This window comes from Pelodiscus sinensis, chromosome 2 (assembly GCF_049634645.1).
Source record: "Pelodiscus sinensis isolate JC-2024 chromosome 2, ASM4963464v1, whole genome shotgun sequence".
Lineage (NCBI taxonomy): Eukaryota > Metazoa > Chordata > Testudines > Trionychidae > Pelodiscus > Pelodiscus sinensis.
In genome coordinates this window covers 152,493,831-152,519,860 of record NC_134712.1, presented here as the reverse complement: position 1 = coordinate 152,519,860, position 26,030 = coordinate 152,493,831, and the positions used below count along the sequence as shown (strand labels likewise).

At 38.7% G+C, this 26,030-nt stretch overlaps 1 protein-coding gene across 11 annotated transcripts in view; it reads left to right on the top strand.

Annotated features, from left to right (window-relative positions):
* FHOD3 (formin homology 2 domain containing 3) overlaps positions 1 to 26,030 on the top strand; it is a 590,681-nt gene that overhangs the window by 427,004 nt on the left and 137,647 nt on the right. For 5 of the 11 annotated variants that reach the window (XM_075921655.1, XM_075921652.1, XM_075921653.1 and 2 more), the window contains 4 exons: positions 2,894 to 3,037; positions 4,715 to 4,953; positions 6,398 to 6,484; positions 24,480 to 24,578. In XM_075921655.1, the coding sequence (XP_075777770.1) occupies positions 2,894 to 3,037; positions 4,715 to 4,953; positions 6,398 to 6,484; positions 24,480 to 24,578 (569 nt within the window). The remainder of the gene's footprint in view (positions 1 to 2,893; positions 3,038 to 4,714; positions 4,954 to 6,397; positions 6,485 to 24,479; positions 24,579 to 26,030) is intronic. The other 6 variants (XM_075921654.1, XM_006128124.4, XM_006128123.4 and 3 more) reach the window with 2 other exon arrangements.

Below are 26,030 nucleotides of genomic sequence, written 5' to 3'. Positions count from 1 at the left end.
GATAATGAATTTAGCAGGTCCGAGTACTTTGAAAAGAAAGAAAAAACATAAGGTGCCATGATTTTTTCGGTCTTGTTTGTCATTCTCAAAGGGTTTTATTACAAGAGCTGTTCCATTGTAAAATTAAATGTTATCTAAAAGATACATATACACTCACAAAAGAAAACCAAAAGTCTATAAAAATGGAAATCTAGATAGATAAGAAATTCTTAATCTCTAAAGCAATCATCAAATGAGTCACATTTTTAAACTGACCTTTTAAAGAAGATAGAAAACCAGAATTCATTTAGGAACTAAAATATTATTGTGCTTTATAGTTTTGTTTAATAGGTCATAGTGTTACTATCATTCTGACCTGTTAAATTCATTATATTCGTTCTAATGCCTTCAGTTTGTCAGTTCTGGTCATAAATCAGAATGTGAACGTACTCCTACTGCACAGTACTTTCTTAAGCTCTTGTTCATGGCTACAGTAAAAGCTTTTTGATAAACTAGCTTCTCCTTTAGTACTTGGCATTGCCTTTGGAAGCAACCTAGTAGGCCCAGTTCCCACAGTAGCATTGCTGTTGTCATGACATTTAATTTAAAGCCAACCTCTAGTCCTGTTGAAATCAAAGGCAAAACTCCCATTGACTTCATTAGGATAAGAAGCCTTCTGAAAGGCATCTATCAAGTTACATATGTATATAAGTCCCACTACAGTGCGAAAACATGTCCTCAGGAGTCTTTTTTTATATATGCCCTGTTTTATTTTATACTGGGTTCCTTCTTTCTGAGGAGTTATGCCTCTTAATCTTATCTGGAAATTGTCAGCCACTAGCATTTGTTTTATTACTTCATCCCACACTGACTTATTTTCATCCCACAGTTGTTTTCTCTAGTGATGAACCCATCATTCCTCCTTGGCAATTTTTTTAGGAGGGGGACATAGCGTGTGGACCTGATTTATGAGACCAGTTCTGCCACACTTAGTCACACTGAGAGACACCTTGCTCCAAAGTGACTTGCATAGTATTTATGATAAGGTGCTACTCAGCCTGAGTGGCAAAATTGGGTTCTTAAGCATATTTGGGCCTGATTCTCACTTGCCTTGTGTAATGCCACCAGGCGGAACCAAACCTGGGACTCTGGAGCTTCATGCATGAGCCTCTACAGCTTGAGCTAAAAGTTGGTTGGCTCTCAGTTAATGCTGTAGAGCTCACTCATTCGCTTGCTCTCTGCAAGTGGTCTAAGTGGGACTACATGGGACAGTGAACCATACCCACTAGGTATGTGGGTTATAGTTGCACCTTGCATAGTCATTAACAACAACATAAAAGAAGTGTAACATCCTACCAGATCAAAATAGCAGTACAGTGTGCTCACTTTGCAAGGATGTAAATGACTGCCAGAAGTCCAGGATAACAGAGAACCAGGCCCACTTCTATTTAAACAAATCTCCCTCCAGTAGTTCATCTTCTCCCCCTGACTTGGTTCTGCTGTTGAGCCATAATAATGGATTCATCTCGTGGCAGTCACTTTCAACACCAGGTGGAGTTGGTGTATTGCAATGCAAACTGTTCTATGACTTCATCGCACTGTAGCAGTGTGTATCTCATGACAGCATTGTGAATTCCCCTGCAAAAGGAAGTCTAAGCTATGATAAGAAAAAAAAAACCCTGTATCAAATCCAGATATAAATCAAAATGGGAGTTCAAAAAGTTATTTTGGTGTAAAGTATTTTTATACAGGCTGGACCTCCCTGGTCTGGCACCCTCGGGACCTGAGGGGTCCCAAACCAGGGAGTTTGCTGAACCAGGGGAGGTCAGTGCTCCCCTGCTGGCTGCTCCACTCCCAGGCTCCTCTCCCTGGAGCTCCCAAGGCTGGGCTCCCACCCTGCTGCCAGAGTTCCCCGGGATTCCAGCCAGAACTGCCTGGTTGCTGCTGCTGTTGTCCCCCTGCCACTGGGGGTTTTTCAGGCTCCCTGGAAAAGGCTCCTCTGCACTGAGCCGATCAGCTGTTTGTCGGAAGATCGGGGCAGTCTGGATGCTCCCCTGTCGACATGAAAACCCTTTATCAACCTCCCCGGTAAACCTCATCCTACGAGGCATAACGGGGAGGTCGATAAAGGGCTTTCAGGTTGGCGCGGGAGCATCCAGACAAGAGCGCTGAGCTGACAAACAGATGATCAGCTGTTTATCGGCTCAGTGCGGCAGCCATTTAAATTTAAATGAAGCCGCGATTATTTAAATTGCGGCTTCATTTCCCTCTGCCGATCAGCCTAATCTACATGGCTCCATTGATGGAGCCATGTAATTTAGACATACCCTTAGACTTTAAAGAATGAGTAGGAAGGAAGGCACTGATATTTCTGCTGTCTAGAGCAACTTGTACATTAAGAAAACTACTATTACTAAAGACTTGAAGACAGTAGGCTGGGGATGATTACTGCTAGCTGAGCATCAGTCAGCTCTGTGGTTCACCCTTTTCAGTAAGGTCAAAGAGACAGGATTCAGTAGGAAACCAGCTTGCCTTGCTCCAAAAAATCTTTTTTGTATTTTTTCTCTCTCTCTCTTTGCTTTTAATTTTTGCTTTTAATGCCTTAATATTTGCTGTTCTGCAGTTAAGTAGAACCAGGGAATGATCTATATATATATATATATATATATCCACATTGTCAATAGTTTTGTATGAATTAGTAACATTAATTTGTTTTGTTTATCTATTTTTACACTTTACCAGTTTTTGTTAGACTTTGCTTCACTTGATGTTTTATTTTTCTAGCTGTGTCTCACCCCGTTCTTTATTTCTTGTTTAATCAGAATCACAACTACTACCATTTATAGATTCTTGTAAAATGTTTTTAATTCTCTTCCAAACAAATGGATGTCAATGTTTTCACTTTGATTCTTAGACACTGTCGGGGTTGCCAGATCAGGACTCTTTCTATGACGTGGTGGACTGTCTGGAAGAGCTAGGCATTGAAGTTATTTCACAAAGACACTTGAACAAGAAAGGAACAGACTTGGACTTAGTTGAGCAATTTAACATTTATGAGGTAACATAACATGTCCTGTTTTATGCATCTTGAAGCTTGTGCAAACTTCAAAGCTGAAGGGGGAATGTAACCTAGGTGAAACTTGGTTATCTATTTTATTTTAAAAGAAAAACATCTGGTTGCTGGAAGTGTTACACACATTCTTATATCTGACCTACTACGGTACATGACTACATGCAGCACAAATGCATTTCATACTAGACATAGAATATGCGTCAAGGTAAAACTGAGCATTTACTGGCCTCTTTAGAGGCAGTTCTGAAGGCAATTAAAACTCTTTCTCAGACTGCTAGTTACACATCAGAATCTCTAAGTCAGTAAAAGTGCTTTCCACATGCAAAAGTATTCAGTGCACACACCAAAAAAAAGGCCAGCCTAGATCAACTTCACACACACAGTTCTCTCCACAATTGATTGCCCAGTGAGTCCTTGTTTACGAGTTTATACTGGATCAATTCCTACCTGACTTGCAATGATTGGGTAATGACTGACTCTGCATTCACCACCTGTGAAATATTTATGTGCAAAGATAGGATATTTGGTTTCTTAATGATCAAACACATTTCAGACTTTGCTTTATTTAAAGTAATATAAAGTTCATGTGAATGTATGTTCTGGTGTGGTGAAATGAAATAACTGTCTTTAGCATTAAGTCCAGCTTCAGAGATTGGGCCTTTCTTATGCCAACTTCACCCCCGTGTAGCTCTACTGACTTTAATTGAGTTATTCCTGAGTTACACCCATGCTAGATGAGATAGACCAAATCTATGTATAGTGGCCCTAATGCTCCATTGATTGCATCACTGAATGTAGTCACACCAACTGAAAACTTGAGTGGCTCACTAGAGAATAAGGTCCAGATACAACCTCTGGTTTTTTTAGATCAATCATGATACCATGGACAGGTTTTCTCAACTTTACGGAGAGAGTCATGAAAACCAATAAAGATATTAAGCTGGCGTGCAAATCTGTTAATTTCTTTCTTGGGTGAGCCAAAATCATGGCAACATTAGTAAAGCTCTAAAGTAGGGCACGATTTACAATATCTGCATGGCTCTCACATAACTTCTTTCTAGAGAGAATGAAAATCTATGGACCAGACTGAGTTTCTAGAAATGTGAAGTTTGTTTATGGATCTGTCCCAGACTTCCTGTGGGACTTTGTTAAATCACTTAATATCTCCGTGGCTCTGTTTTGCCATCTATAAAATAAGGGTTGTATGTCATTACTTCCAGTGGTTGGGTGAGAATTCATAAAACTCTGGGTAAAGTCCTGTCTCTTTTGAAGTGAAGAGGAATTTTGCCATTGACTTGAATAGAGCCAGGTTTTCTTCCAGGGACTGAGATGTCCAAATCCCACTGTAATATAATGGGAGCTAGACATCTAAGTCCCTTTGACTTTAAAAATCCCAGTCTAATTTTTTTGGAGAGCTCTTTAAGATCAGCAGAGGAGGGGGTCTATGTAATTCCATAGTATAAATAGCATCAGTAAGATGAATGTGTAGTTAAAGTGAAGTAGCTGTAATAATGATGAGTGTCGTAAGAGTCAGCTATGCTGGGCGTGATGACTTCATGGTTGGGGATGACATGCAGGTACATGTTCATTGTTAAAATGTGAGTGAAAACATAGGGAATCCAGAAGTAACATGTGAAAAGTCTCCCCTTTCATTCCATTCAGATGACACTAAGACATGAGGATGGAGATGAGACTGCTGATCCCCCACCCAATGGGCGGAAAGATAGAAGAAGGGCCAGTCTTGGCTCCAATGAACGAAGAGGGCTGGAACGCAGGAGAAGTCGCAGACATTCAGCCCAGAGCATCAAAAGCACTTTATCAGCTCCTGCAAGTCCCTGCAGCCAGCCAAGCACTAACTTCATGTTAGGCCATGGGCAACGAATAGAAGATCTTAGTGAGAAGTAAGTGCCTGAGACAAGAAATATTCCTTTATTCCCGTTTCTGTACCCTTCCATTATGCTCACTGCACATTAGTGACTTTAATCATGCCACGCTGTTCAATTATTTAACTTTCCCCCTCCTTTCTTTCTTCAGTCTGAGTTTCTCTTAGTGGACACAAAAGCAAAACACTACTAGAGGGTTGAAAAGAGAAAGATGTGTAGATCATTGGTTCTTTTTATTCACCTGCCTTTCAGATGCATATGTTCCCTATGAATACCTGCCTGTCTGTACTATATTTCATTAATCTTCAAGAAAAAAAACCTTCAAAGTTATTTGTAAAGTAAACAAATATATTCCTGAGTCTGTATTACCATAGGAATTGATGTGAACAGCTTGAGAGTGAACATTCATGCAATGAGATCGTAACAATATTTAATGATAGAATTTTCATCTATTGTAATATAGGGACACAATTTCCATTTGATAGATCCGTATGGTAGAAGAATCAAATTCTACAGGGAGGTCCTGGAGAGATCATAAACATCAAGATTTATTGTATGTGTGCAAAGTTATTGGTTGTGTGGTTGAAATGAATTCATGTGAGGCATTTTCTTTTTACAATCAGTGCTCCAAAATGTATATTCAGCTTTTCTTTCAAAGCTGAGCTGCCATTTTGAGTTGATGTGATGGTTCTATTTAAGAATTAACAAACGAGATGCAATAAAGACTAACTGGGAAGGAATCAGAGCCCCAGGAACAAGGCGAGCTATTCAGTCTAGCTGGTTAGTACTGCCTGAGGAGTTTATTGGTATTATAAAACAAACATGAAAAATAGTAGGTGTTTGGATTTTCTTTATTGCCAGTGCCATTCTAGTCCAGGGTTTTGTTAGAGAAAAGAAGGAGCAACAGAGTCTCAAATTGGGAAACCAGGAACTGAAGCACATTAAGCTAATAAAGAATGAAGTTCTTTCAACATTTCTGATGGAAGATACTTAGTGCAATCCAGAAGCCTCCAAATTCTGCCTGTCATGTAGGAAACTTCCTACCTTGCAAGCTAAATTTTATAGAAAAACAACCAATTCCTATTAAAAAGACCCTTTCTTCAGAATAGGTGAAATTTTATTGCTCCAGGATTCATATATATAATTTACTGCCTTGTGGTTTCCCAGTATGCTGAAGACAAGCCTACACTAGCTGCACTGCTGAAGCACTTCTGGTACTCTCCCTTCAGCAAAATTATTCCACTTCCACAAGAGGTGGCCAGCGGAGCTGTGTATGAATACGGCTTTAAGACAGTGTAACTTACATCTCACAGGGGGATATATATTTTTACAATCCTGAGCAATATAAGTTACATTGACTTAAGCAGTAGTTTAGATCAGTTCTCTATGTCCAGTGCATTAGTCATTATTCCCTGTTTTCATTTGATATCTCATTCATGCTTGTTTTTTGCTGGGTCTGTAGTAAATTCAAGAATGAGAGCCTTATAGCCTTACAGGCTGATGACAAGGATGACAGTGCATTTGAAACTGAACATCAGGTCTCCTCAATGTGAGTGCTGCAGCAGCTGTTCTGCATGGAACACCTCTTGCATGGTTTTGGGCTTTTTCATGTCCTCGTGGTGTGGCTAGACCACGTGCAGTGAGTGTGATTAACTGTTTAGGCTGATGCATTTGGGAGGAAGAAAGGTGTTTTATTTAAGTGGTTTTACTTCACAAGGATCCTGGATTGATTCTTTTGTGATCAAAGATAGGCAAGCACATTGAGTCATCCTTCCTGAAGCACCTTACACTGTGCTTCTGTCATGTGCTTTTGCCCATGTGTATTTTTTGTCATGTGCTTTTGCCCATTTTTTTCCTTTAGGTATGTTTACACTTGCACCCTCTTTTGAGAGAGGGATTCAAATGAAGACATTCGAAATTGCAAATGAAGCTGGGATTTAAATATCCCATGCTTCATTTGCATAATTGTATTATGGTGCTATTTCAAAATACAAAACACATTGTAGATGCAGTTATTTTGGGAGAACACACTTCTTCCAAAATAACCCTTATTCCTCATAAAACGAGGTTTAACAGTTATTTCGGAAGAAGAGTGTTCTCCCGAAGTAACCAAATCTATACCGTGTTTTATATTTCAAAATAGCGCTATTTCAAAATAGCGCCATAACGAGATTATGCAAATGAAGCGTGGGATATTTAAAACCCAGCTTCATTTGCAATTTCGAATGTCTTCATTTGCATCCCTGCTCGAAAGAGGGTGCAAGTGTAGACATACCCTTTGTTTCATAGTTGGGAACTGGAGAATGCATAACAGTCCAATGGAAAACACAATCTGTCCCAAATCACACCATCCTAATCCCCAGCACATAACCCTTTGATGCCTCTCGTTTTAAATCTGTGCTCATCTCCTTTTGGACGTGATATTATGCTAATCACTTTCTTTGGGTATGTCTATACTGCAACACTATTTTGAAATAACTAGTGCTATTCCAAAATAACTTAGTCCATGTCTACACAACAGGCAGTTAATTCAAAACAGTGACAAAATACTGTCAAGCCTGAGGACTTCTTACTCCGACTCCTGTAACCCTCATTGTATGAGGAGTAAGGGAAGTCAGAGGAAGAGTGCTCTATTTCACAATAAGTCCTGTGTAGACGCTCCTTATTTCTAAATAAGCTATTTCAAAATAAGCTATGCAATTGACGTAGCTCAATTTGCGTAGCTTATTTCAAGTTAAGCCCTCCAGTGTAGACACACCCTTTGTCATCTCTATTTTAACCACTTTGGGGCAGATCTTGGCCCCAGCACTGCATGTATTTGCGGTGGGTGGGAGCATTCTTCCACTCGGTTCTTGCCATACCAGAGATTGGGCCTATAGCTTCTTCACTCCAGGAGAATCTCCGGACGCTGATTTTTTGAAATTTTAGCCATTTGGTGTCTTGAGATGATATCCTGCTTTGCTGACCATTCATCTGTATGGTTATGTTTCTTTCTGAACATTCAAAAAGTGTCTTATATAACTGAGTGTTATAGTTGATAAAAGGGGTTTTAAAAGCTAATGATATAATATATATGTCATACAGTGCCTTATAGTACTTAGAAGCATACTTTGATTCATTATTACATTGGCTACATCCTTTTTTCCAAGTTGTAAGCATTAAAGCAACATCTAGGCACCACACATCTGTTAGTCTCAAACTTCAGTTTTGTGTTTTAAAACGTGTGAGGACAATATAACTGCACTACGGCAAGACTAGGTTCATATGCTTTATCAGTTCGATCAAGTCAGAATATTTGCCTATTGGGACCAAAAGTTCATGTGGGCCACATCTCTCTATTAATGGCAAGGAGTGTGACCCTCAGAACTTTGTAGAGAAGTTATTATAGACTATTGTTTCAAAATAATAACTTTGTGGGCTAGTCATTTTGCCTGAGCATATCTTAGCCTCAAAACTAAACAACACAAAATTATACACAGAAACTTGATAGAGACAAGTCTTTATTCATGTTGTTTCTGAGTTTAATCACAGAGCTGGTGGAAACATGGCAAAAAATCCTGCAAAATATCTTCAAAATATTTTTGTTGTTTTTCATCAAAATATTGCAATTTCAATAAATATTGTTCTCATTCTGAAAGAATTTATCAAGGATCCAGCTCTCTCATCTACTTCCCATTGGTGGCGTGTTTATTGTGGGTCCACAGTCCCACTTCCAATGCCCATACATATACCAAGGTATATAAAAAACCAGCTATGAGTGGTCTCCTCTGAGTGAAATCGTGATTGCCTGACTTCTGCAGGCATAACATTTCCAACTGCCACAGCCTCTAGTACTCCTGCTTCCCATGCTGTGTAATTCAGCCCATAGAAATTACAGGAGGCCAAGGTCTAATTTTCATCTGGGACCAGATCCTGGTGCCCATTTATTTCAACAGAAGGACTCCGCTTCAATGGGTGTGATCCAGCCTCTAGTACAGGGGTCTGCGACCTATGGCTCTAGCACCAAATATGGCTCAGTATGGAACCAAATATGGTTCTTTTGTCATTTCCAAAATGCACACAACTTTTTAAATTAAAGTGAAAAATTGAATAATTCCAAATTTTAAAAATGCTAATTATTCATGTCAAGGTGTTTTGGTTTTGTTTGTTTGTTTTTTGTCTTCTGTCTTTAACTGGTCATCTTAACAATCATCCATCCTCTCCACTTATTGGGGGTTGTGCATATTCTCCTTCTATTTGATTGGTCAAGAAATCTTTCTATAATATATGTAGTGGTGAACTCCATAACCCTCAACAGTAAAAAGGCAAAGAGAAAGTGGTTGATGAGCACTGAAATTTTCTAAAGGTGGTTGTGAATGCACACGAGACTGTGTGACTCAGCCAGAGGGTTGAGTAGCTGCAAGGCTTTTAAGACTGAGGCAGTGCAGGAACCCGCATTCAGCTGAACAGGGGGCGTTCACGGGAGGTGAGTGCCACCCCGTTACAAGAAAGAAATCCAGATGGATAATCTTATGTCTGTGCGTGCAGACGGTGCACCTCGTGTGGTTGGTAAATACAGAGGATTCCTTACTTTTGTCAGAACAGCTGAACCACCCACTTTTGAACTTTCACTGCATTATGCATCAGGAGGCATTTTGTGCGTAATCTTGTGGAACTGAATTCAGAAATGTAATGGGACTGGTCATTCACATTGTCAGTTGGATTCTTGCCTGAGCCCTTAATCGCCATCAATTTCAGTCACTACTTGAGGAAGTAGATTTCCAATACCCTGATCTATTGATGCACATTGTTTGCTCAATTGTGTCTCATTTTGCCACCTGCATTAATGAGATTATGTAATTTTTAGATAAGAGCAGTGTGAAACACATAGAGCTTTCAGACTGTGACTGGTTGCTCAAGTTTTACTATCTTGTTGACGTTACAATACGTTGAACCTTAAGCTACAAGGGCAAGGAAATATAGTCCTGATTCTGCAGCAGGCCGTGTTTGGATTTGAGTCAGAATTGACAGTCTTTATCAAAGATATCAAAATGGACAGACTGACATTTTTTAAAAGATTGTGAATGTTTTGTGATTCATATAAGAGAGAGAAACCAAACAGCCTTGATTTACAGCAGCTTGCTGGGTTTGTTTCTGAGCTCCTGATAGCATTCAAGTCTCGTCTTGTTGACTTTTGCAAATACAGTGCTCTGTTTAAGTTTATGATTGGTCCACTTAAAGCTTCGGATGGAGAACTAGATATGACAGTAATTCCAGGCATCTCAATCAGCGATTTGGAAATGGAAATAGCAGATTTTAAGGAGTTGGATATTGGGATGGAAAAATTCATGAAGCTGAATTCTGATTTAGAATGACTTGTTCGATAATGTTCAGAATTGGCAAATTGCACAAACGGACTGACATGAAGAACTTGGAACATGATGATAATCTAATTTTGCAATCTTAGAAAGAATGTCCTGTCATATACAACACCATGCAGAATGTCAGCTTGGCCTTACTTTCAGTGTTTGGCTCCACCTATATATGTGTGCAGACTTTCTCTCATTTGAATCACATCAAAAGTCATTTGTGCTTAAGATCGACAGAAGACAGCCTGAATGCGGGCATGAAGCTGAATTTGACCAGTTACAATGTAAACTTCAAAGAAATGTGTGGAAAAGATGCAGCGCCAGAAGTCCCATTAAATAAAGTCTTTGAGTACAATGTTTCATTTATGCTATTATTAATCATCATGTCAATTATTTGTAATACTAAGTTGTACATTTTCAGTCATGCAAATTGGCATTCTTATACTGGCTCTTTATTGACCACTCGTTCTGAATTTTGATGTAGTTTAATTCTTTGGTTTGAAAAGGTTGCCGACCCCTGCTCTAGTTTATCCCCTAGCAAACGCAGGTTTGTAATTTACAATGTGTTTTGAAGATCTCTGTTTTAGTTATAAAATATTCCCAGCAGTGAGATTTTAGCCACTTTCCTTGGGGACTCTTCCAAATTTGCTTCACCATTAGGAAAACTTTGTTGCTATTCAGTTTAATTTTTTTCCCCTTACTTTTCCTGCCTTGCTCTGCTGGTAGTTATATGGTACATGTCACTGATACTGATGTCTGGCTTTTCACTGGAATAACTTCATTGACTTCAGTAGAACTACTCTTGATTTACAGTCTCAGAAGATCAGAATCAGTCCCACCTAGTATATTGTGTTTCCTTTTAGGGTGTATTCTTCTTGGTTATTTATGGACTCCATTCCCCAAATCACTGCAAGCTCTAGGTTGTTCCTCAGAGTACTTCTTCGCATAGTGTTTCTCTTCCTTTTCTTTCTGACCCGTTCAGATGGTTTGGCACTTATTTTGCTTTTGTTTACCACATCAAACAGGTTGCTCAGATTCATCTGCTTTGTGTCAACAGGTAAGATTTACTACAAGGGCAAGGAAATAAATCCTCCAAAGAAAGATATTTATGGTGGCAGTAAAGCAGAAAAGACAATAGTATCCAAATTCTGTTTTCATTTTCAGTGCTGTAAATTCAGTAAAGCTGCCTGAAGCCAGTGTGGTTACTCAGATTTACACCAACGTAATTGAGAGCAGACATTGGTTTTAAGATGGGGAAAAGGTCTGACTATCTATCTTTACAGACAACCAAGTAGAGAATGTGTAGGTCTTTTTCATCATTTTGGCAACCACTGTGCCACTGTTTTATATGTGGTTCAAAACTAATAAGGGACAAAATCTGTTCTTTCAACATTGTTTAACAGAGAGCAAAAACCAACTTTATATACCCATTGCAAATACTTAACTAAATTTAGACTGAGTGTATGTGTGTGTGTTGGAGAGCGGGGGAGAGACTTTTATGGACTGGCATTTTGCTGCAGGCATATTTCTGTTATCTAGACTCTTTACATTTACTTTTTGGCCTTACGCTCACACGTTTTCCTTACATTGGACCCTTTTTGTTTCCGTTATGCAGGTGAGATCAGTAAAGTTTAGAAATACTTTAATCCTATTAAAATATGACATTTAGAATGATTCAAGCAGTCACTTTCTGACCTTTTTCTACCCTGTTCTGAATTTACTAATCTAAATCTGTTGGCCTAGCATAGCATTTTATTTTTTTGAATAATAGACTTCTGTGCAGATTGTTTCTATATTTTGTGTGTGACTCAAGTTTGTTTCCAGAAATACCAATGGGAAGTCAAAGGAGACAATAAAGAGAGGCAAGATCTTGCATGAGAGTGGAGTTTTCATTTTACACCTTTAAAGTATCTTCTGTTTAAAATTCACATGAGCATTATCAAGAGACTGATTGTGTTTCACGTTTGGTTCTCACACTGACAGAGGTGAAGGCATGTAGTTTGATGCGCAGCTTTGTGCGGTAGTGGAATTCCTCAGTATGGTTTTCACATAATGTGGTCTTCGTGGTCCTATCCATGCATAATTAGACATCAGCAATCGCTGTTGCTCAGTCTTTCCAATGAGCACAGCGATTAACCTATTCCACAAAATCTGAACAAGTGCTTTCTGTTGAACTTTATTACACAAAGAAAATCTACTACGCCATCCCCCAACAGGTCAGAAATGATTCTGGGGTCAGTAGATTTGTGTTATAAGCTTCACATTCATGAAGTCCTACCCACCTCTGTGGATATTGTTTGGAAGTCACCTAACTTGGAATGGACATGAGCAAGCACTTGAAGAAGAAAAGACTGTTACCTTTTCCGTAACTGGTGTTCTTTGAGATGTGTTGCTAATGTCCATTCCATGACCTGCCCTCCTTCCCCGCTGTTGGAGTTCTTCCACGAAAGAGCTGAGGGTGGAGGAAGCTAGCAGTACCTCTTACTCCACACCTTATAAGCACCACACCAAAGGGCACAAGAGCCCATTCCTTAAAGATATCACTTAAGGGAAATCTTCTGGCACTGGTGTGAGCACACACACCTAACATGGAATGGACATGAGCTACAAATTTTGAAGAACTCCAGTTATGGAAAAGGGCCACAGAGATCACCTTGTGGCTGTCACTTGATGTTCTGAAATATCACTGAGCCTGACTACCTGCCTGTCTTATTCTGTATAAAGTTTTATTAAGAGCAAGCACATAAATTGTTTGCCCCCTTTGTGAATGTAAGAGAGAGATGCACAGCTGTTGTCCCCCTGAGGTAACAATTATTTACATTGGGTTTATTAATAAACAAAAGTGACTTTATTAAGAATAAAAAGTAGGATTTAAGTGACAGCAAGTCATAACAGAAATCAAAGTAAGTTACTAACCAAATAAAAGATGCCAGCTGAGCCTAATACTCAGATAAACTTATTACATGCAATTTTCTACCCTAACAGTAGTTCTGATTGTCTTTCCTCACAAGCTGGGAAGGTTCCCAACTTGGGCTTGAACCTTCACCATGGTGGGTCTTAGATGTTTCCAGCAGTCATCTTGGGTGGTAAACAGGTGTGCCCTGATGTCTGGCAGTGGCCCCAATTTTTGGGTTGTGCTTTTGTATCTCTTTCCCAACGACAGGAATCCTTTGTGCTTCGTTCAAACTTTTCACACTTCCAGTGAAAAAGTACAGCATCCAAAATGGGTTCCAGCATCAGGTGACCTGGCCACATGTTTTGGCAGGATCAACTAGAGTCCAAGCTAACAGAAACAACAATACTATTCAAAACTCATTGTCCTGAGTACCAGGCCATTACATTCCTTGAGTATTACTAATGACCTTCATTTAACTCATCTAGATTAGTAAACAGGTTTATGCTTTCTAGTTCAAACTTCAAATACAGGAATGAAACATGCACGCAAATAGAATATACACATTCATCAGATTACAATTTTTCTAATATATCACAAGCTGTATTTTGCATAAAGTTTGTTCCAGTTATACAGGAAAACCTGTGTTATCTGGAACAAAATACAGAACTATGTAGCACTTTAAAGACTAACAAGATGGTTTATTGGATGATGAGCTTTCGTGGGCCAGACCCACTTCCTCAGATCAAATAGTGGAAGAAAATAGTCACAACCATATATACCAAAGGATACAGTTAAAAAAAATGAATGAAAAAAATGTGTTATCTGGCACGCTCAGGAATTAGGGCATTCCAGCTATCTAAAAATTCTGGTTATCTGAGGGTCCCATCAACCTAGGAAAAACCAAAGGATAATAATAATAAAACTTAAGTTTTTAATATTGGTAGTTTTGTAGTATAAGGCAATTGGTCTCACATTTCTATTTTGATTATTAGTACTTCTTAAATAAAAAATTGTTAAGCCAATCATGGTAAACCTAGCCAGGCCTGTGCACATGAAGATGTGACAGTATTGTGGCTGGGGGCAATGCTGGTTAACAAAGTTGTCTGGTTAACAGAGTGCCGGGTAACAGAGGTTTCACTGTACATATTCATAAGCATATTTCCATAAAGCATAGGGAGTGCAATGGCACAGTAACCTGTTCTATTAGGACCTGCTATTTTAAGTAGGCGAAGGATTCCCTTTCTTATATCACTCATCCATTCTGCATATGGTAATAGTAGCTGATGAAATGCAGAATGATGCAATGCACATTTGAAGGGAAGGCTGATGAAGTGGGGAAGCTGGGGAAAAAAAGATTTGTGTACTCACAATTTGAAAGAAAGTCTTAGTGAAGAAGCTCAGGGAATACAATGGATGGGGGGAGATAAGAAACAGATCAAGAGCCAAACAGTATATATGAGAATCTACTAATTTACTATGGATTGAAATTTACTATTGGGCAAAAGTATGGTTTATAAGCATGTATAAATGTTAGGTGCTATTTATCTTATTTTATAAAAAAGAAAATAACAGGAAGTTAAAAAGCAGAGAGCACTGTCACATATGAATACAGAAATCAAACATATTTTCCCTTACACCATTCATTACCCTTCTTCTTGTTTTCCAAACTGAAATATATGGCCATATCACAGAAACAGCAGGATTTTTTTGCCAATTGATTAGACTTACTAATATTCCATTTGATCTCTAATACAAGTAAAAACCTTTCTTCACAATGGTCCAAATTCTTGCCAATGTGTGCCTTAGGTACCCCGATATCAGTAAAATTGCATGAGGTGTAAGTCAACAGCCTACTAATTTTTTCCAGTAAAACCATTTTATTGAAAATATTTGGCAGATATGGGGCATGCTTTATTAATTTTTGTTATCAAAGGGGGGGGGGAGGATCAACAGTGTAAATAACCTTTTCTTCCAGAATCATAATTTGATTAATTTGAAATATTAATAGCTCTCCCTTTTGTAGTTTTGCCTTGCACATAAGACTAATTAAACCTGTTCTGTCCATGAAACGAAAGACTACACTAGAATGCTCATAAAAGGAAGAAAAGGGCTGGAGTAGTTAACTATGAACTGTACTATTTAACCTAGGGAAATGGAATTTGAGCCATAAATTTATGACAGCAGCAAGCAGTCCTGGAAGGAAATAAAATTGTTTCCCACTATGACTTGTAAAGACCTCTCCTTGATGGACCATTTTTCATTTTCTATTTATTCACCTGTAAGGAGTTCAGGAAAGCTGCTTTCCAAGGCTGTGTCCAGACTCAGCCTTTTCCCGAAAAAACTTCCCCTGCGTCCAGACTCAAGCCGCGTTCTTTCGAAATTAATTCGAAAGAACGCGGCTTTTCTTTCGATGGCGGTAAACCTCAATTTACGAGGAAGAACGCCTTCTTTCGAAAGTTCCTCTTTCGAAAGAAGGCGTTCTTCAATGTAAATAGGCCGTCTTCGAAAGAGAGCATCCAGACTCGCTGGGTGCTCTCTTTCGAAAAAGCGGATTTCTCTTTCGAAAGATCCGCCTGCAGTCTAGACGCGATCTTTCGAAAGAGGCTCTTTCGAAAGGTGCTTTCGAAAGAGCCTCTTTCGAAAGAAGCCTGCAGCCTAGACATAGCCCAAGTGCTTTACGAAAGAGAAATCAGCTCTGACATTTCAAGGGGGGGAAAAGGTGAAATGTCTTTAAATCAACCCTAATGTTTCATTTAAAAAAAACAATGTTGAGAGGGATAGTGCCCATATCAATGAGCATGGCCCATGATGTGTCATGAATATATAAATAGGGCTATTTGAAGAAACTAAAATGAAAAGAGCTTGTTTGCCATTCCCTTAATTTTTAAACCTCATCTTTTCCTCATCACCAGTAAGAAGTACACAAAAGCTTTTGCATACCTGGTAGTTTTAAAGAAGTGGGAGTACAGTGTCCTATAACATAACTAGGAAAGTCCAACTGTATCATTCTGTGGAGACCACTTCCTAAGTGAGCGATTATCTCATGACCTCACCTTCCCTCTCAACATTTCAGTTCCTTTCCTGCCCCCCCCCCCCCCCCCGCCCCACACACACACACTTGGTTCTCAAAATATTTAACTCTTCAGACCAACTAGAAAAGACCCGTAGGCCTCTGGTCCCTAAACCTTCTTTCAGAATCACTGTTTTGGGCCCTGATCCAATGTCTGTTAAAGTGAGAGGGAAAACAGGTTGACTTTCAACTCCTGTTGACTATAAGGGCAGTTGAATCGGGCCCTATAAGAACAAGAATCAAATATTAAATGAGGTTTTTGATACATTTAATATCTCATTCAGTGAAACTTGCATAATTGTTCATGTAAACCAAATGATATGTGGTAGAAAAACTCAAAATATTGTTACAAAATCATCCTTTTAGTTCCTCTGTTGTGGATCAGATTCTGCTACTGTTAACCATGTTGAGTAAAACCTTACCTTGGCTTACTTCATGAAAAGTCCTGTTGATACTAAGGATAGCAGAAGTTGGTCTTACATTGAAAATCCTTCCGATAGACAGAAATATTTTCCCAGCTGCTTCCTTCAAATTCTCTGAGCCATTTCTTTCTGTTGGAAAACAATATAGAATTGAGAAGTGCCTGTGTTTCAAGCTGCCTGTTAGAATACTGAGAGGTTGAGACATTAAAAACTTTGCTTGTTGAAATGTTAAACTCTGTACTGTAGGGAGCAATCTTGTGCTGACTGGAGAATGGACTAGATAACTTAAACAGTTTTTTTTCATCTCTGTGTTCTCATATTCTATTGTGTTAGCATGCCATACTGTGATGCTTTCAACTCTTGCGGAAGGATCCCACAGACTTTATAATTTCAAACTCCTTGTTTTTGAAAGCCTTAATCCAGGTCTATTGTCTTCTGATTGTACTTCTGGTGCTATTCCTTTTAATCCTGGTAATTTGATAGCTGCAGCCTCCTTTTCCACTGTGTTCTCAAAGACTGCTCCTAATCACATTGTAGGGTACACAGATATTAGATTGAGACTCCACTAAGGAATATTTACATCTTGGATTTAAGAAAAACATGGTCATGTAAATGAAACATTAAGATTCTTCCATGTCTGAGTGTGAGTTACTATCTTTAGGTAGTAACTTACTGGTTTTGCTTTTTTCCCATTTAAATAAACGTGCAGGTTAGGCTTTCAGTTGTTAGGGTTTTTTTTCTTCAGTCTCTGTGTTTTTAAAGCAGGGGTGGGGAACCTTAGGTAGGGTTGCCAAGCGTCCAGTATTGGCCCGGACAGCCCAGTATTTTGCCCGGATCCAGTCCCCGAGGCTCATGGCCCTCTCAGCATTGGGGAGCTCGCACTGGCACTGCAGACCCTCCGCTACTCCACCGCAGGGTTGGAGCACACAAAAACTACTAGGCTGGGCCTCCCTAGGCTCTGGTGTGCAAGGGGTATGTGGGGAGTGCCTTTCTTCTTCTCAGTTGAAGACCGCGTCAGTGACGGTTTGTTTTTGTTATTGTTATTGCTTCTCACTTGTGTGTAGCACCCAACTGTTTTTAATCGTGGTCAGCGCCCTGACTCAAAAAAGATTCCCCACCCCTGTTTTAAAGCTTATAATTCATTAACTTGAGGAGGCTCTCCAATGTCAGCAAGAGGAACAATTTGATTTGATTTTTAAATAAAAAGAAAGGAGAAAGATTGCCCATTACTTTTAAAGCTTTGGCTACATTTATTTTCAATTCCTTGATGAAGTCTGTATCCATAAATTATACTTTATACACTTGCTAAACCTACATGTACTTTAAAGGGGCTATACATATTTCCCAGTTTAACTTTGGGTTCTCACCATGGAAATAATCAAACAACAACTTTGTACTAGTAGGGTAGGTCTACACTTGCTCTCTAGTTCGAGCAAGGGATGCAAATGTAGGCAACGGAAATTGCTAATGAAGCGGGGATTTAAATATCCTGCGCTTCTTTAGCATGATCTCGCCGGCGCATTACTTTGCTCAACAGCTGATTCGAACTAGGAAGTGCGTGCCAGGACACGTTGGTTCGAACCAAACCCCTTGGTTCGAACTAACATTACTCCTCATTTTTTGAGGGGTAATGTTAGTTCGAACCAAGGGGTTTGGTTCAAACCAACGCGTCCTGGCGCGCACTTCCTGTTTCGAATCAGCTGTTGAGCGGAGTAACACGCCGGCGAGATCAAGCTAATGAAGCGCGGGATATTTAAATCCCCACTTCATTAGCAATTTCCATCGCCTACATTTGCATCCCTAGCTTGAACTAGGGAACAAGTGTAGACATACCCTTAGATGTCTATTAGTTCTCTTGGCTGATGATAATCATTTAAAGGTATTTCCCCCCTGTAGTGGATATCAGAAAGCCATTTTAAGTTGATATTTAATGTATCTGTTGTTCCAAAACTTATTTTTACTGTTTTAAAAGCACTAATTGCAAAATTTCTGATTTGTCACTGATATCACAGAACCTAAGTAAGCCAGCAGTGGCCTTAATGTTGGTCAAACATGTCAGTCCATACACTGCTAGCTGTAAGTTTTGTAGAGATAAATATTTGCTTTGTACTGAACTTGATAAAGCAGCTAGGCCATTGCTGAAAACCATCCCAGGTTTTTTAAGTTTAATTTCATTGATCTGTTTCCACTGAAGCATTTTTCTTAATCTAATTGTATTATTGAATTGGCACAAAATCTACCTATATACATACAGAGAAGAAGAAAGTATTGCCAAGTTATCCCTTCTCCTAGTCACACAAAAATAAACACATACTTAATAATAAAGGCTCTGTTGGAGCTGCCAGGTATATTCAGAAATCTGTTGATTCTTCCCATTTGATCTCTCTCCTCTATCTGTTCACCTTCACCAATGTTTTATTATATAAATGGCATTCTCAGTCTTTCTTTAGCTGTTTTCCAATTTTAATGAATATGTTGGAACATATTTTCCATTTTTACACCATTGCTTAAACAAAAAAATCTGTAGAACATGTATTTTCTATCAGCATTGAAAGTCTGCTGGCACTGGAACTATTTGCTAACTTAAAAACTGAAAAACACAGTCTTGATTCTACAGGTATTTTAAGAGTAAACTTGTCAATCATCCCAGGCATGATGAAACCCACTTTCATAACAACTATATTCTAGAACAGTGTTTCTCAGCCAGTGGTACGAGTACCCTTAGGGGTACTTGAGAGAAGTCTGGGAGGTATGTCAACACAACTGAAATTTGGAGAAACTCAATTTTTGTTTTAAGTTTTACAGCGCTTCGTTATTTTTGTACTTGTTACACCCAAACATGTCACCGCCCACCTGGCTCCAATTAAGTTGTTGAAACAAATGTGTTGCAATGGTAGAAAAAAAATTTTGTGTTCTGAAAACTGTAGGTACTGGGGGTACTTATAACTTTTTTTAAAAGGGATACTTTATAAAAAAAAATAAAGGTTGAGAAACACTGCTCTAGAAGTCATGTGCTGGATCTGGGTCTTTCCTTAATATGTCGCTTCAGCTTTTTCCACGGTGTGAATTCCACCGTAGCGGGCATGGTCCAATTTGGCTCCACAGCCGCAGAAGCCAGTGTATATTTCCCTCTCCTCTCTTTCCCCACTGCCCCTGACATCTTCAAACAGACAACCCCTTCCTCTGATTCTTCCCAGGCCAACTGCCATATGTGCCCCATCCTGCTAGGGCAGAAATCACCAGAGTCACTGAGCCTTTCTAATCTGATAAGGTCCAGATTCCTTCAGGACAGCTGAGGTTGAGAGAAAGTACATGAGAATGGTCCCCATGGCCTGAGAAGAAGTCTAGCTGATTGGCATCTTTAAAGTGAAGTCGTCATCTAAAAGGAGAACAGAATGGACCCATCATTCTGTTATACCGCCACTGCATAACTGGGGAGAAGGGAGGAGAAAGCTCCATCAATTGCCAACCCCTCAGTCCACCTACTGCCACAAAATAGATTCTGCCTCCCCTCCTTCCAAAAAAATGTAGGATCCCTGGTCTCAACTTGTACATTGGAGCATCACTGGTCTCGCTGCATCTTTAAAGAGGAGTAGATAGGAGGAGAGATACAAATGAGATTAATGTAAGGCCATTTTAAGAGTCAGGGAGTGGGCTGATATACAGGCACTTTACTAGCCTGTCTGAGGTGAACTCAGAAGTCAAGAGATCCACTTAGAGCACGTGGAGACCATGTGCCCATGCTTCACACCTAAGTGTCCACTCAGCAGTGAGTTTAATGTCTTTGTTTATTGTCTTCATTTTGCTTATACAAAAACCAAAGCTCTTGTTCAAAAAGAACAGGCAGATTTCTTATAAAACATGCAGCTTTGTAAAGATTACCTCCATATGTGTTAATGGCCAATTGTAATCATAAAACCAAATGTGCTGTCACGGGAAAGCTCCATATGTAGATCATTTGAAACATGTGATACTTTGAAACAATACACAAATGTCTGAGTTGCTGGTTGTTTGGTGGCCAGAGGCTGTGCTGCAAATGGACTTGTCCATAGCTTTCACAGCCTGATTTGGTGCAGGGAGTGGTAACGTAAGCTCCCCGCCAGTTATATGATTTTGAATGTCCTGCCTTGACATCTTGCAAGCAGTAACATGTAAGACGACATTTTTTAACCCCTAAAGTGAGATCCGTGCTTGTAAGCAATGCCAGATAACTAGCAACTGAAGTATTCTATGTGTATGCACAGAAGGTAGAGCAAGATCAGAGGACACATAAGATCTTCCTTAAGATTCTAGTCCTGAAACCTGATCTGACAGGTAGGGGAAAGGGTGTGTAAATCTCATTCGGGACCATGTGGGTCTTGACTTCACCCATGAGACTGCCAAGTGTGCCGATTTTATTGGGGGTTTTGGAGATGTGACTGCCTGTCCACTAGAACTGGGCTAAGTTCATGCACTCAGAAACTCCAGATAGCTGTTACATGATAATGATTTTTCATTTCTTTTAACCTGGGATCTATTATAACAACTGAATTAGAAGTGAAAGTTACTCCCTATCCTGTTACTGCAATCCTCAAAGCAATTAAATCATCCAAATGCACAGATATTATGTACAACTCTCCTGCACGTTGTGTATGTGTTGTGAGATGTGAGGCCAAAGGCCAAGTTCCTTTATCCATATGAGAAACATGGATGACTTTTATGACTACACTTTGATATGAGTCCCTTGTTCAAACATATTTAAAAGGATTAGCATTCATGTTAAAGGCCAGATTGACAGCACTGAAACTGAAGTATTATGGGCTGTATTTTGGCATGTTTTTGTTACTGTTAATCTGCTGAATTTTTGCTTGTGCTGACTTAGATAGTTTTGTTGTAATTCTTCAGGAAACTTAATTTCCTGAAGAAAAATTGTTCCTTCAGGCTAAGTGAATAGCAGAAATGTTGTAGGGGACTTTTATTCATGTGACTTCAGTTTATGATGGTCACCTTACTCAGCCTATGGTCTTCAAAGATGGATTTAATCCCAGTCCTATAGTTAATCCTTCTGCAATCTGGGAATCAGATTTTCCACTGACAAAGACAAATGAAAAGGTTCTCTGCATCCCTTGTTCGTAACTGAATGTGAAAGATGATTGTATATTTCATTTCACATAAGGAATTCGCAAAAATCCCAAGCATTTCAAAACTAGGTGACTAAAATTAGGTTCCTAAATCCATACGTAGATCCCAATTCTGCAACTGATGCCACACACACAGTCCAGAGTCCATATTGAATCAACATAGGCACATGGTCTTACCCACATAATTATGTGTCCTGCATTTCATATATGCTGAGCGGCCAGTAGCTCCAAGATTCACTACATCAGAATGCAGTCTTGCCCCAATGAAGTCAGTGTCATTCATAGCCAGAATTTCACTCTATTTGGGTGTAAATTGATTTAGCAATCCTGTTTTGAAAATTGGGACCAAAATCTTTAAAATCAGTGCATGAAGCATAAAGCTGGTACTTACGATATTGATTTGTTATACCCTGATTTGTTTCTGTTTCTGTTGTAACATGAGGCATTTTGACTTGTAAGAGGTATTTGGAAAAGTCAATCCAGAAACCTTCTGATGGGAGTTAACAAACCTCGCAGGAAAAGTCAGAATGTTCAGCCCTTCCTCACATTGGTGGGCACTTACTAAGACAAATAGTTGCATGCCAGTGGTTCATCTTAAAGAAAGGAGTGCTCAGTAACCCAAGGAAGAGTTGTACATTCAGGTCCTAAGTTTTTAGATATGAAACAAAATGTACCAGGAAGTCTGCTTTCTCCTGTGTGAACGAGGCAGCTTTAGGGTAAAATATTACTTCAGATGAAGAAGGTAGCTTGAACATTTTTGCCTCAGGGTTCAGCCTGCATATGCCAAACTTCCCCCAAGAGCGAATATTTATGGCAAAGTTAACCCCCCACACACTTCCCCTTGGCAAGTGAACATATAAACATAGCGGTTTGTGAAAGAAAACACTGTTAGTGCCATTAAGGAATTGACAGTGTAAGTCATTGCGCTGCGATCTTATGAGCCATGGTCTAAAACCAGCTCCTCTCCCTCAACCCTGGCTGGTAGCAACAAGTTGCAGCAGAGCTACTATAAGCATTCCCCCTGAGCAAAAGGTCATGTGCTTGCAAAGCTAATGCTCAGCTGCTAGCTGGTGAGCTAAAGGCAATAACTCTTCAATTGGCTGATTTTCATGCCACTTGCTTTGTATAATTTATATTTTTGAAGTCATGAAAGGTCTCCCAAAAGAAAAGAAAATGAAAAATGCCCCCCTCCCCTCGCGTATCTAGTATGATTCTAATTATGCTCCTTTCACTAAGACACCTTAGTAGTGGTTTGAGACAGCTGCCGATGTTGTTGGTGTTGCATTCTGCATGCTTTGAGAATAGTTGGATGCTTCCCAGTGGTTTCAGAAAAGGGTTTCAACCGCAGCCATCTTCTTACAATGCTAGTAAATCAAGCTAATATAACAAACTTTGGACCTGATTCTTGTTCCCACTGAATCAGTGGCTAAAGTCCTCTTGACTTCAGTAGGATAGCATTTGGCAATTTTAACTTGGATATTTTATATTAAGACTGTTGTTCTATGCCACTGAAAACTTTTTTTTTCACATTAACACCATTCATTTTTCTTGTGACACTAAAATATCCTAACTACATATATTAATATACTACCTTTACACAAATTAAAAAATCCATAGAGCATCCCTATAGAATTTAAAAAAGAAAACCCTTGCAATCAGAAAAGTGAGTGGAATATGAGAATATTAAAAGTTTCATGGCCATTTGTGGTATTTCTGGTCAAGTGATGTCTCTTTTGCATATAACATGGATAATGACACTCTTTAGTAAGTCAGATGGAGAACTAGAGCAACTCCTAAGAAAGAGAAACTAAAAGAGAAATTATTTTAAAATTATATATAGATGTATTATTTGAGGGGAGTGTAATGTAGTTAATGAGCTTATAGTTGGGATGTGGTTTAGAATGGGGCTTATGCATGACTTGTAATTTTCATCTGATCTCTGGGTAAAAAATATATGTTTCTTGCAATGCTAATGATTCCTCTTTTTTCCGTCAACGGACAATTCGTATACAATCATCTTGTAAATAAAATGTTTAACCTCTAAAAAGTTGTAAACTTTATCTTGGTTATTTTGTATTAGATTTATTTTTAAGTTGGTGGTTTACATCCTTAATTTTCTTGTTAAATAGGTGCCTTTGAAATTCCTGTCAGCTTTTCAAGCAAAATATTTTATTTTTGGCTTTTAATATTATTACATCATACCACCTAGATTCATTTTGTGTGGTGCTTTAAGCGAAGTGACATAGTTTATTGCAAAATAAATTGCCTCTTGGTATGATATGGGGAAATAGCTTACACAAGTGTCTGTGGGAGTAGCACCACAGCAGCGCTGAATTCTAGGTCTAGAAAAGAAAGGGACAGTTTTATGAATTTTTTAAAAACGAATCACATGGAAAACGAATCAATGTATTAATAATCCCTTTGTGATAACATCAGTATAAATTTAAATATCCTGGATATTTAAACACTTTAACTACTGTAAACAGTGCATATAATTGCAGCATAATTACTCATTTTCCAAAAGATTTTATGTGAGTAAGATGATTTCTCATGTAGTGGCTGAAGTAATTTTTTTTCTTTCCATTTCTAACATTTTTGGGTCTAGTGTTTTGGGGCGACTTATCTTTTTCTTTTCCGCCTTCTCTATTTCTATCCCATTGCATGCTTCTTTCCTTGGTTTGGTCTCAGAGAGGAGGAGGAGGATGAAGAGGACGAGGAACAACCAGTCACAGAGCCTAATACTGAGGATGAGTGGGAGGAAGAGGCCAGTAGGCAGGTCAAAGCCAGGTACTGGGGTTCAGTGTCCCTCCCCTCACATTTCCTGACCTCACCTCCAATATTTGTAGCATGAATTCACCTTACTGATTTATAGTATACAACTATCCTTGAAACCATAGTCATACTTTTCACTATAAAAACATACCTTAGAACAAACCTGTTGACTTGGCAAAGCCTTGTTCATATTTATGGAATTATCAAAATGCATTTAATTATAAAAATCCAATGGGCTGCACATTAGATACACTAGTTCAATTCAGGAGATTTAACAGGCAGAGCTGATGATGGAATTTAAAGCAGGTGCCTAATTTAATCTCTTTCAGCAAAGCTATTCATCACATGCTTTGCTGCAGTACTTTGCTGCAACTCCTATGCACCTCTTCCTGAACATCCTTTGTTAGTGTTTCCATGATCCATCATCAGACAAAAATGTGTCTTTTTCATTATAGTAATTCTTTTTATGAATCCTTATGTAAAAATATTACCGTTTTTGAAATATTGCCTGCTAGTTATTTTAGAATTTTAAAAATTTGTATCATAGGGGAAAAATACTTAACTGAGAGACAAAGCTGGACACAGACATGTATTTGTGTGTGTATATATATAAACAAATTATAACTATCAATATTCCCTGTTCAAATGTTATATTTTCCATTTATTTCCTGAGGTTCATATGGATTTGGCCAGTGGTAATTTTTTCCTAATAAATAAATCAGAAAAAGAAAATATGCTTTCTCTTCTAGACAGCCATTTGATTTAAGTTAAAATGTTTGGCTCTGCAATTCTGCAAAATGAGATTGGATATATATATATGTAATTTTTTTTGTACTTAACCGCATTCATACAGTCTTGTACAGCATTGAAGGAGGAAAGGAAACTCTTTAATGTGCAAATTCCAAAGAAAACACTGTAATGTTGTTATTAATGTCTTCCAGTCTGCAAATCTAGCCAATGGCCTTCTGAAAATTTAAAATTAAGTGATAATTTCCTCAAATCCAATGCTTAAAAACTCAATTATTTAATTAACTGAATATTAAACAACAGCACGTAAAGAGGTGTAATTGAAGAGTCATGTATGCACTGTTTTGTGCATATGTAACTTTCATATTTTAAAAATAATATCTACTTTGATACAGCTAGAGTGATGTTTCAGATCATTGTTTACAAAATTACTCTTTAACTGCCATTGTAAAGTAACTGGTTGGGACCCGTGCTCTGGAGATTTATTCCAGGCCACTTTGTCAGGGATTGTGGGAATATATTGATCTATGGCCAGGTGATTCTTATCTGGCACAGTAGATGAATGTTTCTAGGTTTCTGAGGATGTTGCTCCTATGGGAAGTTGAGCTTCAAAAATTCAAATTGTTGCTCTAGTCCAGTCAAGTTGGTATCTTAACTATAATTTATGACAGCAGATTTGGGGTGAAATAGATGGATGATAATAGTTCATAATTCTCTATG